Genomic DNA, 19,691 nt, shown 5'->3' with positions numbered 1-19,691 from the left:
GTTGAATCTCCTAAAATGTATAAAGCCTGTCTCTTACATTTGAAAGGATGTGTTTAAATACTGAAATGATGGTCAAGTGTATTTTTTGTTTGTTTGTTTTCTGGCACGTACTTCTCTCTTTCTCTCTCACTCTTTCTCTCCCCCTCTTTCTCTTTACCTCTTTCTCTCTCTCTTTTTCTCTGTTTCACTATCTCTCTCTCTCTCTCTCTCTCTCTCTCTCTCTCTCTCTCTCTCTCTCTCTCTCTCTCTCTCTCCATGAAGCATCCTCCGCTCATTCTGCCCTGGCCACCTGTCTCCCCGTCCTGCACTCTAGCCAATAGCAGCGGTCGAATGGTCTTTGTGTACGGGAGTGAGGCCACACCCACATCTCTCTTCTTCTACCCTTTTCCTCTTCTCTGTGCTCCTTTTGCTCTGGTTCTCTTTGTCTCACTCTCATTTTTTTTGTATTTGTTGACTACATTCTGATATCTGTGACAGGACATCATTGCAGAGTAATTATTCACTGAGTCGCGTCCCCTCTCTCCTCTCTCAGTATCTCCTGGTCTCTCTTCTCTCCCTTCACCTCCCTAGTCTGCCCCTCCTCTCTCCTCTCTCTCTCCTCTCTCCTATGTCTCTCCTCTCTCCTTTCTCTCATCTATCCTCTCTCCTGTGTCTCCTCTCTCCTCTATCCTCTTTCTCCTGTGTCTCCTCTCTCTCCTCTCTCCTCTCTCTCTTCTATCCTCTCTCTCCTGTGTCTTCTCTCTCTCCTCTATCCTCTCTCCTCTCCTCTCTCCTCTCTCTCTCTCTCTCCTCTCTCTCTCCTCTATCCTCTCTCTCCTGTGTCTCCTCTATCCTCTCTCCTCTCTCTCTCTCTCCTCTCTCTCTCCTCTATCCTCTCTCTTCTGTGTCTCCTCTATCCTCTCTCCTCTCTCTCTCTCTCTCCTTTCTCTCTCCTCTATCCTCTCTCTCCTCTCAGATGCTCACTCAGCTCTTTTGCCCTCACTGATCCACCTTTCGCCACGCTATCGAGCCGCAGCCGGTCCGAGCCGGATCGGCGCCGGCTCTCTCAAGGGCGTGTGGGCACCGCCGTCCGGTGTCCGCAGGGGGCAGCTGCTTGGCGCTCGTGTGCCGGCCGCCTTCTGTCCTCGAAATTCTGACGTGCCTTGTTGAGTCTTTCGTGCTTGCGTTATTACCTGCGATGGAGCTCTGAGTCTGCACAACACCCGGCTTTCTCACTCAGCCTGGTGCGATTACACACACACACACACACACACAAACACGCACAGCCTCAAAATACCCTCGAATAAACACCCTGATGACTCAGACAGGTTACAGTTCTTTTTTAAGTGTTAGATGAAACCATATGGTCCCCAGCATGATTAAGGAGTCACAATTAAGAGTGTTCTTTATTAAGGCAGACAGCACCACAATAGGATCCCTAAACACACACACAAACACACACTCTCACACAATGGCAGAAACATATGCTCAAGCACACACACACACACACACACACAAACTGTCCCAAACAGGTACACATGCACGTGCTCAGCAGCATACCATCCAGTCCCATGGCAGTAGGTCCTCTGATTTATAATAATCAGTTGGCATCCACACCCACGCACATGCCAGCACGCATGTACACACACATACACACGCGTGCACACACACACACACACACACACACACGTCAGCCGGCACAGAAGGAGGCTGATTAAAGCTAAGATTGCACTTCCTAGCCAGAAGAACGCGTGCCCACAGGCTTTCTCCTGGGGCAGAGAGAGGAGGAGGTCTCATCTCTCATGTTCTTCCGCGAACCTCTTATTCTGTTGTTTGATTCATTCGTTGGTATACCAGGACGATTAGCACTGTTTGATGTTCCTCTGGGATCCCTCCAACTATGCTACTCATGGCTGGGGCTCGTCATGCAAACGTGACATAATGAAAGGGATGCACTGCGTGGCCTTCTGTATCGCTGGCTAATTACACTGGTCCTCCATTGATGCACAGTTGACAGAATCCATAGTGTGGTCTGCCAGGGCTTGGAGTGGCCTACCAAATGAGAATGCTAACCCAATAAGCAGCTGTCCCAGTGGGGTGTAGTACTGTTTGCTGTGCTGTGCACCGCATGGCTGGTTAGTTCTGTGTGTTATGTTTCTGAGTTGTATCACGGGATGCCATTGACACACATTAATTGGTACATAGATTTACACTGTGCTATCTGAAGCCAGAATTCAATAAACCCTCCGAGATCAATTCCCCTCTCTCTGTCTTTTGCTGGCTCTTGTCGACTCTCTCTCTCTGTGAGTGTGTGTGTGTGTGTGTGTGTGTGTGTGTGTGTGTGCAGGCGTGACCACAGATGCCTGGCCACTTGTCAGAAGACAGATTCTCCATTCTTTTGTTTACATAACAGATCGATATTCATTTTCTCAAGAGAATGAACACATTGCAGCAAAATGTATTTAGGAACTCATAAATATTTTGTTGCACATTTGATTGCGTTATGTAGGATATGGGATTTCTAAACCCGATATTGATATTAGGATCAGACCAAAGTCCTTCTGGGTAACAATATGTCTGCTGCTATTTGAATTATTAAAGCTGGAATGCATAATACACGACTGGTATGGATTATGTAAAAACATTTGGTGATATTTGTGATATACTGAATAAGGGACCCTTCTCATTCTCATTCCCACAACACATTAGTTACCACAGTTCAAGTTCCAGCCTTCCTCCACCAGCACAACTCCAGCAGGTATTATTTCAGTTGGGTGGAGCGATTGGCATGAGCTTCAGTGAGGAGCACGGCTGCTTCAACCTTCATGCAAATCTAAAAGGCAAAGAGGCATCCGACTTCACAGGGAGGTTTTTCTAGAAGCATTGCTGGAACATCTTGGATTTTCCACAATTTCCACAAGGATAGCGTGCTTTTGAAAAATGTCATATCCTTAGTCTGACAGACAATCCAAACAAAGCATCGGAATGCATCTGTTCTGTTATAATGCAAGATAACAGTCTAACAGCAATTGTGATCAATAGCAGAACTCCACTCACCACACTCACCTCTGACGCTGCAGTCATCTCTGGCACAGAGAAGGAGATTTTCTCTTCTTCTTCACTAAAGGTAGTCTGTTAGTTTTGATCACAGATGTATGGATCAAACGTGGGTGGATGAGGGTTTGTCTTCATTCTGGGTTCAGTAGCGGGTTAATGAGGCCTGCGACCCCAAGCTGGACGCTGTTCAGTTAACAGCCTTTCAGCTCCTCACACTGGATCATTAAATATAGCCAGTGGTGACCAGCCATGTCCTCGGGAAAATAGCCACTACTGACACGTTCTTCCTCTCTGTATCTCAATGGTGCTCAGTCATGCACATGCACGCACACACACACACGCACACACACACACACATTTGTTCTCACGCACATTACCTGCTATGAGTATAATGACCTTCGACTGATCTCAGTAAATCAGTAAGGTAACATCATTTTATTCTCCAGTGATAATTCAAGGCAATTACAGTGACATTATGCTACCAAATGTCCAGCCATCAGCTGACAGCTGGACGTGGATATCAGAGACCTTAAGTATTGGAATAATTGACCTCGTCAAGTAATTTGGGGAAATGTCTCTTTGCTGGTGTCTTTCCATAGCAGAAACTTTGCCCTGTGTCTCGTGGTAATGCTAAAATGCCCAGGATGTCGAGTCATTGGTCAGCAGAGGTGATGTGGTTACCATGGGCGCAGTGATCGCCATGGGTGCAGTGATCGCCATGGGCACCGTTCCCAAATGGCAGAAACCTTAATGTGAGGGCATGGCATGCATAGACAGGATGGTGAGAGAGACACAGAGTGGATGGTACTGTGTCCCCTGAATGCTCAGGACATCTGTATGTCCTTCAGAGGGAATCTGGAGTTGAGCAAATATTTCTGCTGGATTGTGCATTGATATTGCATTATACATGTAACATCTTCTCTGAGTCAGAAGTATATTTTAAAACCTGAACATGACATAGAATTTTTTATTTGCTTTTTCTAATTGAAGTGTGATTGCGGTGCTGTTCTGTCACTTCTCACACTGTCTCTCTAATTGTAACCTCACAATAGGATCAGGTGATTTATGGGGGGGGAGTGTGTTTTCACAGCTCTGGAGTGGTGTGGAGTTGACATAGTTCTTGTCTGTGGGCGGTGTGCGTCTGTGTGTCTGTCTGCATGCGTCTGTGTGTGTCTGCTCTTCTAAGAGGATGGGCCAGTGCACAAGCATTTGAGTCTATGCTCACACACACACACACACAAGCAAAAACACATATACACTTATGGGGGGGTGCTCTCCTGCACATTCACGGGTACAAATACATGTGAGTTTGCGTGATACCCACATGCACGTCTACAGTAATTCAATACACAATAGGCATCTAGTTAGGTTAAACATATCCAGTTGCTATAGACGATCTTTCTTGCCATTACCTTTCAGTAGACCTGTAATTCAAATCTTTGTTTGCGGTTGCTGCCGAGTGCTTTCTGTGGCTCCCAGCGCTGCGTTGCTGTGTTGGTGGTTACCATGTTGTGAAAAGAGATTTGCAATGTTGAGAGAGTGAATGTGAGGGAGATAAAGAGACAGAGACAGGCAGAGGTCGGAGGTCGGAGGCGGAGGTGGTGCAGAGGCGATGGGAGCTGGGATGAGATCTGGTGTGTGTGCATTTCCAGTGGTGTGTGGGGCGGAGTGGGTGTGTGAGTGTTGGGGCAGTGGAGAGACTGGAGTGGTTAACCATGGTCCTGCTCCATGACAGAGACGGGTCTTCACTACAGTCACCGGGAGATTTTGTACAAGGTGGTCAACCTGATCCCAGCGCAGAGACACATTGCGGCCTTAGATATGCTAAACAAAGACCGTTCTGATCGGCAAGCTGATCTACAGAGGTAGCCAGGACTGTGTGTGTGTGTGTGTGTGTGTGTGTGTGTGTGTGTGTGTGTGTGTGTGTGTGTGTGTGTGTGTGTGTGTGTGTGTGTGTGTGTGTGTTTGTCCTGAGCTATGTGGTTCCAGCGGAAGAGGAAACTTCCTCGTAGGGCCTGGGCTTACATGTGAGTATGACAGTAGTGTTCGGGCTGAGTGTGTGTGTGTGTGTGTGTGTGTGTGTGTGTGTGTGTGTGTGTGTGTGTGTGTGTGTGTGTGTGTGTGTGCGTGCGTGCGTGCGTGTGCGTGCATCTGTGTGCTTGAACGTGTGTATGCATGTGTGTATGACGATACATGTGATGATCACTGCAGTAGTGTGCTGGGAAGAGTGGGAGTGTGTTCATTGTATTGGTTTATTTTACTGGGTGTGTTTTATAGAGCTCGGTGCTCCCGGATGATTCACTCATGCTATAGTATTCCCCCTAGGGCAGAGAATACCGGGGGTTGCAGGTACAATGGGGCGATTCTCACTACTGTATTGATTCTTCCCCCTCTTTCTCTCTCTCCTTCTCCCCCTCTCTTTTTATCCTGCACTCTTTTTTCTGACTCATCGTCGGGTGACTCAGAGCTGCAAAGCTGTCGCTGCCCATGGTTCCTGGCATCTCACATATGACTGAGAGGCACACATGGCCACGGTTGTTGGTTTTTTTTTTTGTTTGTTTCCCGCTCTTTTCTCTCCTCCTCCTGCCCTCTGTCCCTCTCCCTCTCTCTATCCCTGACCGGCACGTGCTCCCCACGCTCCTCTTTCACACCTCCCCACCCCCCACCCCCCTCCAGCTCCTGATCCAGATGGCTAGGCCCTGGCTGTATATGTGCGTTTGCAGGACCACCGTTGTGGTAGCGTGTCGGCATGGCTGTTTTAACGCCCCTGCCTCTTTGACTCGGGACAGAGAGGCCTTCATGCTCTGTTTCTCTCTATCGCCCCCTCTCCCTTTCTCTCTTCCCCCTGTCTGTCTCAGTGTGGAGGGAGACCCTCACTGCGGGGACACGGGTAGTTTCTCCGACAGCTCCTGCAGCCAGGGCCCCTACCTGGGGGGCTTGGATCGGTACGGGAAGCCTAGCGGAGAACCTCTGGGCCCCCAGGGGTCTCCCGCGGTGCCGTCGAGCCCAGCCAGCCTCGCCTGGGCCCAGCGCACACGCCACCAGCCTGCCAGCCTGGCTCTGCGCAAGCAGGAGGAGGAGGAGAACAAACGCTGCAAAGCCCTTTCAGACAGCTATGAGCTCTCCACGGACCTGCAGGACAAGAAGGTGTGTGTGTGTGTGTGTGTGTGTGTGTGTGTGTGTGTGTGTGTGTGTGTGTGTGTGTGTGTGTGTCTGTGTGTGTGTGTGTGTGTGTGTGTGTCTTTGTGTGTGTGTCTTTTTGTGTGTGTATGTGTGTGTGTGTGTGTCTTTTTGTGTGTGTGTGTGTGTGTGTCTGTGTGTGTGTGTCCTTGTGTGTGTGTCTTTGTGTGTGTGTGTCTTTGTGTGTGTGTGTGTGTGTGTGTCTTTGTGTGTGTGTGTGTGTGTGTGTGTGTGTCTTTGTGTGTGTGTGTGTGTGTGTGTGTGTCTGTGTGTGTGTGTCTGTGTGTGTGTGTGTGTGTGTGTCTGTGTGTGTGTGTGTGTGTGTGTCTGTGTGTGTGTCTGTGTGTGTGTGTCTGTGTGTGTGTCTGTGTGTGTGTGTGTCTTTGTGTGTGTGTGTGTGTGTGTGTGTGTGTGTGTGTCTGTGTGTGTGTGTGTGTGTGTGTCTGTGTGTGTGTCTGTGTGTGTGTGTCTGTGTGTCTTTGTGTGTGTGTGTCTGTGTGTGTGTGTGTGTGGGTGTTTGTGTGTTCAGACAGAGCAGTGTGTGTTCATACACACTAATTTCCTAACCCTTTATGCAAAAACTCATTCTGCCTCTAAGAGTAAATACAAATGACATTTTTACATTACCTTAACCTTTTTTAATGCATTCAGCGCAATCAGAAAATCATTCAAACCAAATCGAATTCCTCTGTAGTGCAGTTGCCTCTATTACACATGCCGTTAAATATCTACTGCAGGCTATTCAGTATAATGAAACATAATGTGAATGCGTTTAAACGCAGCACCATGAACAGCCTCTCAGCACCGTCGTGGCTCTGAAGAGCAGCCACTGTGTTTCTGCCTGCTGTCTCTAACTGCTGCTCTCACACTGTAATATGAGCAGTGTGTGTTTCGGGCATTTGGCCAACCCTTCTTCCATCGGTTCTTATTATGGGCAAAACAATCGCTACAAAGAATTATGGGAAAATCAATTCAGTGGGTGTTTACAGTAACATGATGCTGGTTGTTTGCCAACAAGTTGGACAACTCATGACATGTTGTGCAGATTAACAGAGAAATCATTTTCATGAAATGACAACGGTTCATTTCAACTCACCAGAGCGTAATAGCAGTAAAGTGCTGTGCTTAAGATATCATTTGAAAATTAACCAATCTAAAAATGGTCTTTTAATGTTCTTTCTACAGTCATGTTTTTACAGAGACTTCGGGCTATAATGTTAGACATTGTTAAACATTTCAGAAGTACTGACAGCACCACGTCAACATCTACACCTACAGCTACAGGCTTGGTAGCTGTGGCAGTACACCTACACCTACCCACCTGTGTCCATCTCTCTCCCAGGTGGAGATGCTGGAGAGGAAATATGGTGGGTCCTTGCTGAGCAGAAGAGCGGCCCGCACCATCCAGACGGCTTTCCGGCAGTACCGCATGAACAAGAACTTTCAGCGGTTGCGCAGTTCTGCCTCAGAGAGTCGAATGACCCGCCGCATTATCCTCTCTAATATGCGCATGCAGTACTCGTTCGACGAGCGTCAGCCGCAGGTACGCAGACACGCCTGCCCGCACGCGCCCGGGAGGGGGGATTTGATTTCAGCACCACGGACAGCGTTTTAGATCTGCCATCTGGCAGTATGCCTGCGCTGTCACTCGTGGACGTCTGAGGTCCCAGGTGGCCGTTCCGTTTTACGGACACCCGGGACCACAGATGTTGCTTCGTGAGATCCTGGCCAGATATCTGGAGGCAGTGGAAGCCACGCCAGAGCTGGACGGGAGCAAAAACAGCTTTCGTTCCTGTGCACCAAGGGGTGCAGAAATGAACGTGACGTGGGAGGGAGGTGTATTGTGACTCTGGGCTGCTTTTCTCAGGGGCAACCCCAGACTCCGCCCCAGACTCAGCAGCAGCGCTACAGCCCCGCAAACCCGCCCACCATGGGCGTGGCCAGCCAGGCGGGACCCGGCGGCACGGAGCAGGAAGCAGGCTCGCTCTCGCAATCTGACCGGGAGGAGTACAGCCGGGCAGACGACGCCTTCACCAAACAAGTGAGGAATGAACGTGCCACAGATTATATGAGGAATAAAATCCAGATGAACCAGAATGTTGGTTGTTCCGGTTTGGTCTGATTAAATAATGTCTCCAATGAAACAATGAAACTTCCAAGGAAGTTGATATCTAATAGTGCCTATACAAGATCAACCATGCCACTTGACCTATATATTATAGCTGACCAAGAGACGAGGAATGTCAGCATTACTTAGGCCATTACTTATGGCAACAGTTGCCATGTGCACTTACTGAGACAAAACGCTGTGCGTTTTGCATTGTTTTTGGTGGGAAGCAGCCAAAAAATTGAGCTGTTTGCCAGAATCAGACCAAAAAAAAAGGGTTACGGCTGAGCACGGGGTTTCTGCAGCAGTTAGTGAGAATTCTGGGGCCTGTGGGGTGGACGCCACAGACTTCACACTCCAGAAACAGTGGTGCTGCTGCATTTGAATTGTGAAAATTTGTTCCTTTAGGCGTGAAAGCTTAATGGTATTCAAAAATGCTAAAATGAATATCAGACTAGCAATCAGATTAGAACGACTGATTATGCCTTAACTCTGTGTGTGTGTGTGTGTGTGTGTGTGTGTGTGTGTTGTCTGTCAGGTGACATCCCTAGCAGACTCTATGGATGACACTCTGACGTGCCAGTCGGGCCGGGGTGACTCGCAGGAGGGCGAGGGTGCGGACGACGACTTCACAGAGTGTGTGTGGAGCAGCAAGGCGTCGCTGGTGTCACGTGGCGGGGGCGGGGCCGAGCGGGGGCGGGGCGGGGCCATGCTGGGGGGCATGCACGAGGACAGCACGGCCACGTCCTACAGCGATGTGACGCTGTACATGGACGACGGCATGCCGACGTCGCCCCTGTCCATGGAGCGCGCCCCCAGCAGCACGGACACGGAGTACTGGGGCGGGGGCCCGGGCCGGGGCGGCCGAGAGGACAGCCGGGACACGGAGGGTGGCGGCAGCAGCAACAGTCGGCGTAGCACGCCCTGCACGGAGTGCCGCGACTTCCGCCTGCGCGGAGCCCACCTGCCCGTGCTGACCATCGAGCCGCCCAGCGACAGCTCCGTGGACATGAGCGACCGCTCCGACCGCGGCTCCCTCAGCCGGCAGCTGCTCTACGAGCAGGAGCCGGCGGGAGGAGGGGGCAGGGTGGGAGGAGGGGGAGGAGCAGTAGTAGGAGGAGGAGGAGGAGGAGGAGGAGGGGGCGGGGTGGTGGGAGGAGCCTCGCCCCAGGGAACGCTCAAGCACAACCCGGCCGCTCGTTCCGTCAGCGCCTGCACGGCGCAGGGCCAGACCCGCCCCATGGGCCGGCCCGTCCCCCCGCCCCTGCCCGCCCACTTGCCCCACCACGCCATGCTGATCCACCACCAGCATCCGCCGCACCCTCCGCCACACATCCACCACCCGATGCAGCAGCAGCACCACCACCACCACCACCCGGCCCTCCCCCACCTGCACCACCCGTACCCGGAGCCCATCCCGCCCCCCCCAGCCCAGCCGCCGCTGACGCCGCTCTCCTCCTCTTCCTCCGCCCCCCCGCCCTCCGCCGGCATGGAGCCGTCCGACGGCGACAACGACTCGCTCAACTCCACCACCAACTCCAACGAGACCATCAACTGCAGCTCGGGGTCCTCGTCCCGCGACAGCCTGAGGGAGCCGCTGCCCCCGCTGGGCAAGCAGACGTACCAGCGGGAGAGTCGCCACAGCTGGGACTCGCCCGCCTTCAACAACGACGTGGTGCAGAGACGCCAGTACCGCATCGGACTGAACCTCTTCAACAAGTAAGCGCCTCGGCATCCGGACGCTTTACAGCAGCTTTAGAGGAGAAATGTCAGTGCCCACGTTGGTCAGGTCAGACGTACATGAAAGGTACATCTCCTCTGCTCAGGGAAACTGGTCCAATAACTTTTGCCCATTGGAATGATGTTTCTACAAGATCTCAGGTGGTTTGTTGCAATATTCCTACCGCACTGCATTTCCCCATAACCTCATGATGAATGGCATCCACTGTAGTTTCTGTGGTAGTCCTTTTAGCGGAATGACTTTGGCATATTACATTTGGCCCACCGGCTGTAACACAGCAAGCAGATGTAAAGTACCCTTTCAACATTTTATGAATAACAAGACGTATATTAAAAAAAAGAGAACATTTTTTTTCTTAGAAATATTGAAATGTCTAGTCTTACGGAAATATTGAAATGTCTTCCAGACGCTTAGAGCACTGCAGTAAGAATATCTTAACCGCGTACAAAGCCAGGAGCATTATGACGATGAAATGCCAGGCAGTAATGAAAAAATAGGGCGTCTGTGGTTAAACGGAGGGAAAGAGACAGCGAGACAGGAGACGAGAGCGACGGCTATAACAATGTGGTTACTATTCCATCAGTAATGCTATAATGGCATAAGTGTATGAAGCAGGCCAATGGGGAAGTGATCCATTGTTGGGACACAAGTGTCCATCCACTCTTTCACTCCCTCTCCATCTCTCTCTCTCTCTCCCTCTCCATCTCTCTCCCTCTCTCTCTCGTCTCGCGCTCCATCCTTCAGGAAGCCGGAGAAGGGCATCCAGTACCTGATTGAGCGTGGCTTCGTCTCTGACACCCCGGTGGGCATCGCACGCTTCATCCTGGAGAGGAAGGGCTTGAGCCGGCAGATGATCGGCGAGTTCCTGGGCAACCGGCAGAAGCAGTTCAACAAGGATGTGCTCGAGTGAGTGGTCGCTTCTGTCTCTAGCCACGCCCCATGGAGACAGGGTCTGTAGCCACGCCCCACACAGACAGAGCCGCTTGCCACGCCTCACACAGCTGGCTGCTAGCTACACCCCCCCCACACACACACACCCACACACACAGACAGGACTAGCTATAGGCACAGAGGTATTACCCTACACTGGTGCAGCATCTCCAGGGTTTGCTGAAACGTCCTCTGCAGCATAGCACACTAAAAAGTTCTAATGAAATGTGGCAGCACAGCAAGAATGAGCACATTGCAAGCGAGCTGTGCTAGCTCAAAGCGTCTGACGCTCCATCGGGTGTGGGAGGTGGAGAGAGGAGCTAAACATGGAGGCCTGTGCGTTCCTCAGCTGCGTGCTGGACGAGATGGATTTCTCCGGCATGGATCTGGACGACGCCCTGCGCAAGTTCCAGGCTCAGATCAAGGTCCAGGGGGAGGCGCAAAAGGTGGAGCGGCTGGTGGAGGCCTTCAGGTACGTCCGGTCACGTCCGGTCACGTCCGGTCATGACCTCTCGGCACCTGCGAGATCTGGTTTGGTGACTCTCGCTTGACTCTCGCCCCTGTTCAGTCAGAGGTACTGCGTGTGTAACCCCGCGCTGGTGCGGCAGTTCCAGAACCCCGACACCATCTTCATCCTGGCCTTCGCCATCATCCTCCTCAACACCGACATGTACAGTCCCAACGTCAAAGCGGAGAGGAAGATGAAGCTGGACGACTTCATCAAGAACCTAAGAGGTGCCTGTGGGGCCTGTGGGGCCTGTGGGGCCTGTGGGGCCTGGGGCGTGTTTCTTGGGGCCGCATTACATCACTTCAAAAAACATAACATCGTCTCAAGCAGCGACTTTGTTCGCACTTTTGACTTGCCTTCCTTTCACACCCGCTCTTTGCCTCTCTTTCGCCCCTGTCTTTGTCTCCATGGACGTGTGTGGGTGGCAGGAGTGGACAACGGGCAGGACATCCCCAGGGACCTGCTGGTGGGCATATATCAGCGTATCCAGAAGTGGGAGCTGAGGACCAACGATGACCACGTGTCTCAAGTGCAGGCTGTTGAGAGGGTCATCGTTGGTAAAAAACCCGTGAGTGCGCTTACAAGTTCCAAAACGTGCAGAGGTCTGCTTGTGTGAATGTAGTTCAGAAGTGGGATTTCGTTTGTACAGTAACCATTTTTGGTGTGTGTGTGTGTGTGTGTGTGTGTGTGTGTGTGTGTGTGTGTGTGTGTGTGTGGATATGCAGGTGCTATCCCTGCCACACCGCAGGCTGGTGTGCTGTTGCCAGCTGTACGAGGTTCCTGATCCTAACCGTCCCCAGCGGAGTGGAGTTCACCAGAGAGAGGTCTTCCTCTTCAACGACCTGCTGGTGGTAAGTGTCTTCCTCAGCCCAGCCTACCTGGGTGTTTAGGACTGACACACACCCCACACCAAACCTCCTCCAGTCCAGAGATGGACCTGTGAAAAACAAAATGCATAATATGCATATTAACGAGCATTTGTTATGTCAGAGAATAGTTTTGAATCTAGTTCAGATTAAACAAATCAAAAAGCACATAATGTGACAATAAGTCTCTCTTTACAGATATCAAAATAAGAATCAGAATCTAATGTTACTCTATTAAGATGTCACTTACAAAAGAATTGTCTTGGCATTGTTGACAGTAATACAGCCGCAGTAAATGTGGGGCGGCAGGAGGAGCACTGTTTCCAGGTTCTGACTGTTACCATCACGTAGGAGTGAGCAGGTCCGTATGGGTCATGTAGGCAAGGATCAGAGCTCTAAATCTGATACAAACAGATGTGCAGTGGGAGAATTTAGCTGAGACCAGTCAGTCGTGTTGCAGCGTTTGGGATCAGTTGAAAGGGCCTGATGGCGTGCGTGGGCAGACCAGGAGTGTTGGAGCAGTGAACCAGGAGATGAGCAGAGACCCAGCAAGCACCTGGGTGGCCTCCCTCGAGAGAAAACAGTGAAGAGCAGAATCCTGCATGACCCAGTCAAGTTTGATCTGAGAAAGACAGCTGATCATCCACATTTATACCGCAGTTTCTTGCAATCTCAACTGTAAGATCCCAGTAATGACCGGTAGCTCCGTAAAAACCCCCATACCCACACACACGTGTTCTCTTGTGTGCACAGGTCACAAAAATCTTCCAGAAGAAGAAGACGTCGGTGACGTACAGTTTCAGACAGTCTTTTGCCCTGGTGGAGATGCAGGTTCACATGTTCCAAAACTCCTGTGAGTAGATGCTTCCCTCCATCTGCCTCTCCATCTGTCCCTCCTTCTTTATTTATACCATCACGCCGCTCGGGCTCGGAGCTCCGTGCCGACATTTAGCCGCTCTTCCGCGGCCCTCTGCGTGCGCTTACTGACGACAGACTAGCCGCAGAGACGCCGGTTTCGCCGGGTGAAGTTATTTTTGTTCATTTTTCCGCGGTACATAAAAAAAGGTCTTGGGTTTTTGGACCGGGTCCACTAGAGCTGAATCGGGTCCCTGCGTTTAAGCCACATCCAAAAGCAATCGCAAAAAATGGAAAAAGGACATCACATTGTGTCACGTGGACGATGCAGGTTGCAGATATCGTAAGGCAGGCGGCTAGCGAGTGCCTGCTTGCTGTCGGTGGGCGTTAGTGACACGGGGAGTAAACATTAGTTGCAAGGCAATAATCTCTGTACATTTCTATTAGCCTGTGTAGGTTAGTGACTGGAGTTGGCGTTTCAACAGAAGGGTGGAGAACACTGAGGGGTGGATCATTTCTCAGGCATTTCCTTCATAGTCTGTGCTCTGCAGTGAACGGCATGGAGTAAACGCCGTAGGTTTAAACCCATAGAACTGGGCTGAGCTGGTCCATTTGATGCTCTGTGTGTTGCACAGTATTTTAAGGTACAATCAAAGCCTCTGTAATAAAAAAAGATCTTTTTGTTGTAAATTTACTTACTGTATAATCTCATCATCTTAAATATGCCTAAAGGTATTGTAAGTATGATTCATAAATTATTAATCATTTTCATTCTTGCTCTTGAACTCTATTCTTTCTCCATTTCTCTCCCCCCCTCTCTCTCTCTCCCTCCCCATCCTTATCTCACGCTGATACTCCCCCCATCCCATCCTCTCTCCGTCAGACTATCCTCACGGGATCCGTTTGACCTCGGCGATCCCCGGCGGCGAGCGGAAGGTCCTGATCGTGTTCACGGCTCCGAGTCAGCAGGACCGCACGCGCTTCGTCAGCGACCTGCGGGAGAGCATCGCCGAGGTGCAGGACATGGAGAAGTACCGCGTGGAGTGTGAGCCTCCTCCTCCTCCTCCTCTTCCTCTCGCTGGGTGCTCACGTTTCACAGGCGCTGCAGTAAATCAGCCAGCGCTAGATCGCACGTCAGGGCCCTGTGTGGTATGTGGCAGGTCTTGGAATGAACTGAACCGGACGGTATTCTTGTTTCACGCTCGTGTCTGGAAGTTCCAGCTTCTGCTCGGACCTACGCAGCTGGAGGCGCAAAGGCAAAGATGGCAACGGCAAATAACGCCTCCGGAGTGTATACATGGGCTATGTCAGAAATCATTTTCTTCTTCTTCTGTCTCTCCCTCTCTCCCTCGCTCTCTCTCTCTGCAGCGGAGCTGGAGAAGCAGAAGGGCGTGATGCGTCCGGGGCTTCTGGGTGGAGATGTGGGCAGTGGGGTGGGCAGCATGAAGAGCGAGGTGGTGAACGGCACTCTGGGTAGGCCCAGCCTCGACGACACATACGCCACAGGGGAGGGGCTTAAGCGCACGGCGCTCAGCTCCTCGCTCAGAGACCTGTCAGAGACAGGTAAAGCGCACAGATACCTGCGCAGTCATACCCACACGTACACGCTTCACTTCCGTTTATGGAGTGTTTTGGAAGTGTATTGAGTTGTTACAGTGTGCTGTGCAGTCGAGAGGTCCAGCAGGGAAACTAGGTGCAGGGTCTGAGTGTAAAATGCCTGGCTAACATTTTTTAAAGGTCTATATTGGTGTATGGGTATGAAAAGTAGGTTAATGATGGATTTTGACGCACCTCCTGCAGGGAAGCGGGGTCGTCGAAACAGCGTCGGCTCTTTGGACAGTACCATCGAAGTAAGTTTGGGGGCGTGTTCCCAAAGGTCGAGCTCCTGATCCTCACCACTGTGTACAGATGAAACGATCCTGTATTGCCCGTCCCTGTCCCGCACCTCCCCTGCGCCCCCGCATGCATAGTAAAGCAGTCCCGCATGCCACAGAGTCGTTCACGTCGTGAAGTCGTGATGTGCGGAGCGAGGAACATGCACCAGCTTCAGTTCAGTCTACAGCTGCAAACTTCCTGTCTCAATAGGCGTTTTCAGTGGTGTGCAATATGTGGCTTGTTTCCGTCACCTTGCATGTGAGTGTGTGTTTGTGGAAGCTCCAACCAGACATCTGAGACCTGGTCACAATTTAGTTATTGACTATTTCTTTCTGGTGTGTGTGTGTGTGTGTGTGTGTGTGTGTGTGTGTGTGTGTGTGTGTGTGTGTTCGTTCAGGGATCCATCATTAACAGCCCGCGTCCTCACCAGCGTATGCCCATGGGAGGCGCTCTTCCCAGCTGCTATGGGCTGGAGGACTACCGGCCCCACCGCCCCATCCTGAGCCCCGGAGTAGGGGTGGGGGGTGGGCCGGGGCAGTTACACAACGCCGTGGGGAGCGTAGGGGTTGGGGTGGGGCCGCTCCCCGTCACCGCCGAGCACGCTGGGGGAACGGGGAGTGGCTCTGGCGGGAGCAGCTCCGCCTCCTTCCTGGGCTCCCTGTTTGGCAGCAAGCGCGCCAAGCCCCCTCCCCCCCTTATACCCCCCGGACCACACTACCCAGCCCCTGTTCCCCCACCCACCACTGGGGGACCCCCGCCTCCTTCACCCTCCGCCCTCAGCCAGTCCGATCCTGGCGGGCCCTCCAAGATCCAGGCGCTGCACGCGCAGTACTGCCACAACAGCGTGGGCCAGCCCCCGCCGCCGTACCACTACCACCACCGCTACCACGTGCAGCCCTCGCCCGTACCCCCTACGCCCGCCGTGCACCACACCCTCCACCGCGGCTCGCTGCCCCGCCGAGGCCCCTCCCACGCTCAGCTCCATCAGCAGTACTCCCACCACGGCGTGCCGCACACCCGACACTCCAGCATGGGCTGCACACCTCCGCCTCTCTCCCCACACTCGCCACACTCTCCCGTGGCCGCCTTCACCTTCCACCACGTGCACCCCAACCCCCTGCCCTACCCCGCACGCATCCCCGGCCCCGCCGGCAAGCTGCCGCTCACCCTGTCCCACTCCCAGCCGCACCCCCACCCGCACGGCCACTCCCACGTTCTCTCTCATACCCACAGCCATCTCGGTCACGCCCACAGCCCCCACCCCCTGCTCCATCACTCCGCCCATCAGCCTCACTTCATATTCGCCCCGCCCCCGCAGGCTCCTTCCTCCATCACGGCCCGCCACATCACGCAGGCCGCCGCCCACTACGTGCCACAGTATCCGCCCCTGTCCTCCATCCCGCCTCCTCCGCCGCACTCGCCTTTACCCCCGCCTACCTCCCCCCACACCCCTCTTACTCCGCTCACGCCCCTCTCGCCGCTGCCCCCCCAACACCCTCCGGGGCCGCAGGTGGGCAATCAGGTGGGCATCGTCGGCGGGATCAACACCAGCACGGTCGGCAGCTCCAAATCCAAACCCATCAACCGCATCAGCACGGTGGTGTGAGACGCAGCAGGACTCGCAGGGCGAGGGCCCCCCGCCGGAGGAGTCCGGGCAAGCGGATGCACACGCTGCTCCACCTCTGCTATTTCCACATCAGCTTCCCACATGTCTAGAGCTGTCAGTGGCGGAGGGTTAGCCTTTAGCCGGGCTCCTAATCGCATTTCAGTGCCATTCGCCGCCGTTTCATTCCAGTCCTCATATCGTCCGAAAAACAAACCCACCGGTGCGAATTCAAGAGGCTGGAAGAGTTGCCGACAGAGAGGATTCTGGGTTTTAATTTTCCAGAGGTTCACAGAAGCTGTTGGCTCTAATATGAGGTAAATGTCAACGTTGCCAAAGGTGGAAATTTTGGTGCCAGACGACATCAAACGATAAAAAAGCTGAGTGATTTAAGGAATGGTAACACACATATAGACAGCTGAAGAGTGCCGGCAAGCTGCTCCTCTGTTTTTCAGCTGGGCTGACGTGGGAAGAACGGAGAGAGAGATCTGAACATCTGCAGGAGCGGTGCACAAGCTCAGACTAAGATGGATCTTTCCTTTTTTAACAATTCTATTCGCTCCATTCGAAAATTTAATTTTTTCTGTGTGTGTTTCGAGTGACAATCATTCCAGGTCCTGACAGTTTTTATTTTGTTTTTGACAAACTTGAACGACACATTCCTGCATACATTGGACAAAAATTGCCAGTATTTCAACAAAAATGGACAAAACGTTGTATTGCAGCTTTAAAAGAGCCAGCCATGCACTTTGAACAGTACCATCTAACGTCACCTCTTAAAGTGTTGTTTTAATTTGACTTTTGTGGGAAGAAAGTCATAGGAGCTCATCCTTCAGAAGGCATCATTCCAATATTTGGGTATAATATTGTCAAAAAGGGGAAACCTTCAAGACTACATCACCACATACACGATGTTTAAAATCTGCAATAAGCCTGCCATAATCCAATTTAAATGACAAATCGTTTTCAGTTATTTCAAGGTCTCAGTGATGATATGAAGTGGATTTATATTTCAAATATTTTGTTCTACCTTTTTGTCTCAGTTTATAAACAGTATAATGAACAGATGATGAAATATATTTTTCTCTTTCTAAATGAAACTATTAAATGAATTAGTGAACCGTGATTTTATTTAAGTCCAGATAATAAATATAATTTGTCTAGTATTTAAGTATTACAATGACCCTCTATCAGTGAGTACTTCAGTGGGCTAATTACCTGTAGTTGGCCACCCACTACATAGCCTGTGTGCCTGATCTAAGCTTTTAGGATGATTTAAGGTGCAAGAAGACTTGTTAACATACAGCACCTTCATCTTTTACCCAAATAACAAGTAAACGGATATAGAGGTGAGAATTTAAATCTGGGAGAACTAATTGTACAGGCATTGACTTTTTTTGTTTTCTTTTGTAAAGTTACAGAGTACAGTTGCTTGAACTGTATTGCAAACTTATAAATACTGACATTCTCTTGAGCTTCGTTTGTACAGTATGAGTCAACAGTATGGTTTAAATGTGTTTTATTTTCATTATTACTATTATGATGTCAAATATTACCAATATTATCCTTGATATTTTAGTGTACGAGTTACTACTAATATGAGTGGGTATTGGTTCTGTGCCAGTTTGTTTTCTAGAAGTTTTTTTCCCAGACTAACATGGTGTGATTTCGTGTGTACAACCCGAACTTTTTAGACCTGAACTGAGCTACCTATTTCAGGAACTTGTTTTGCAGTAAGCTTGAAGAAAAAAAAAAGATGACGACAACCATGTATTTCACACCAAACTCATTGCCAGAAGCCATACCCTTTTACTTGAGAAAGCCACTCTTTATAAGAATGTGAATCTACGTCCGGCTGCATATCTGTGCCCCCTCCGTTTCTATGCGCCGTGCATGCTGATATGACAAGCTAATGCATTTCACACTTGAAGGTTGCCAGTGGAATCTTTTTGTATGACGCTTTTACTGCTAAAAGTTTAGAGCTTTTGCACAGAGTTCGTCAGTGCAGTGCCTCGATATTAGATCTTCATTTATCCCTCTCCCATACACACCCACACACTCCCACACCCTCCCAAGTATTACCTCCCACACCCCATCTCTCGCTTTCTCTCAGTATCCAAATGTGATTCTTATTAGAGCTTTTCAAAACATTAGACCAACAAAACACCCTCAGAAAATTTTGATATTTTGTATTTTTTAAAGAATTCATGTGCTACCTGCCATAGACTGATGTGTATGCAGTATAGTCATTTACAGGGCTGCGTGTCGGAGAGCAAACGCACAACAGGGCGTGCACGAGCGAAGTTTACTCCAAATCAGAGACCGTTTCTTTTTGCCTTCGTTGATTGGTGTCAAATTCACCGGCCCTCCCCCGATGCTCCGTGTCCTCTTAGCTTCCTCAGAAGGTGTCAGCCCACGTACTTGCGTTAGACGTTACAGGTACCCAAGGGCACTCGTATAAGCTGCCTGCACCCGTCTAGGACTAACACACCCGTCCGGGGCTCACGGACCTGCCGGTAGTGTTGGAGATCCGTGCGTCCTTTCTCCCGGCTGCATCCCGAGGTCGACGCGCGTTGCATGTTCTGCACTTAGCCGAATGACGCTGTATAAACCTGAGTGTACATACTAGCTTATATAAATACTCTATTTACTCTGGAATGGGCTGTGTTCTAAGTGTCTATAACTGACCAGAGAGGCCAAGGCCAGATATTGTTTACACTTTAGGGCCTGGGGAACAAAATGTAACTGTAAACTTGTATCATGTGCGTGTCAGAGCAGTACTTATATTTAAAGAAATGATATTGTATGAAGTTTTATTTGTATATATGTACAAGGTTTCGATGCAAACCTGTTTCAGAGAAATTATATGTCATTATTTATTGCTCTTGTTCTATAAAATATGTTCTTGCTGTTGGAAAGGCTGTTTTTTTCTGCTTGATTACAATTTATCGGGGTCACTTACCTGATACTTGATAAGTGTGTGTGTTCAT

General features: G+C 50.7%; 1 protein-coding gene across 1 annotated transcript in view; it reads left to right on the top strand.

The window, feature by feature from the left end:
• The window catches only part of iqsec2a (IQ motif and Sec7 domain ArfGEF 2a), a 61,069-nt gene extending 41,450 nt beyond the window's left edge, over positions 1-19,619 (top strand). Inside the window, exons 3-17 of the mRNA XM_077003649.1 lie at positions 5,895-6,183; positions 7,559-7,759; positions 8,084-8,257; positions 8,862-9,405; positions 9,484-10,042; positions 10,809-10,970; positions 11,344-11,466; positions 11,563-11,729; positions 11,931-12,070; positions 12,228-12,353; positions 13,122-13,221; positions 14,107-14,268; positions 14,592-14,786; positions 15,024-15,073; positions 15,496-19,619. Coding sequence (XP_076859764.1) covers positions 5,895-6,183; positions 7,559-7,759; positions 8,084-8,257; positions 8,862-9,405; positions 9,484-10,042; positions 10,809-10,970; positions 11,344-11,466; positions 11,563-11,729; positions 11,931-12,070; positions 12,228-12,353; positions 13,122-13,221; positions 14,107-14,268; positions 14,592-14,786; positions 15,024-15,073; positions 15,496-16,704 — 4,201 coding nt within the window. The 3' untranslated portion in view covers positions 16,705-19,619. The remainder of the gene's footprint in view (positions 1-5,894; positions 6,184-7,558; positions 7,760-8,083; positions 8,258-8,861; positions 9,406-9,483; positions 10,043-10,808; positions 10,971-11,343; positions 11,467-11,562; positions 11,730-11,930; positions 12,071-12,227; positions 12,354-13,121; positions 13,222-14,106; positions 14,269-14,591; positions 14,787-15,023; positions 15,074-15,495) is intronic.
• Positions 19,620-19,691: the final 72 nt, after the last annotated feature.

This window comes from Brachyhypopomus gauderio, chromosome 4 (assembly GCF_052324685.1).
Source record: "Brachyhypopomus gauderio isolate BG-103 chromosome 4, BGAUD_0.2, whole genome shotgun sequence".
NCBI lineage: Eukaryota > Metazoa > Chordata > Actinopteri > Gymnotiformes > Hypopomidae > Brachyhypopomus > Brachyhypopomus gauderio.
Note: the sequence above shows the minus strand (reverse complement) of the source record. Positions and strands in the feature narration are given on the sequence as shown.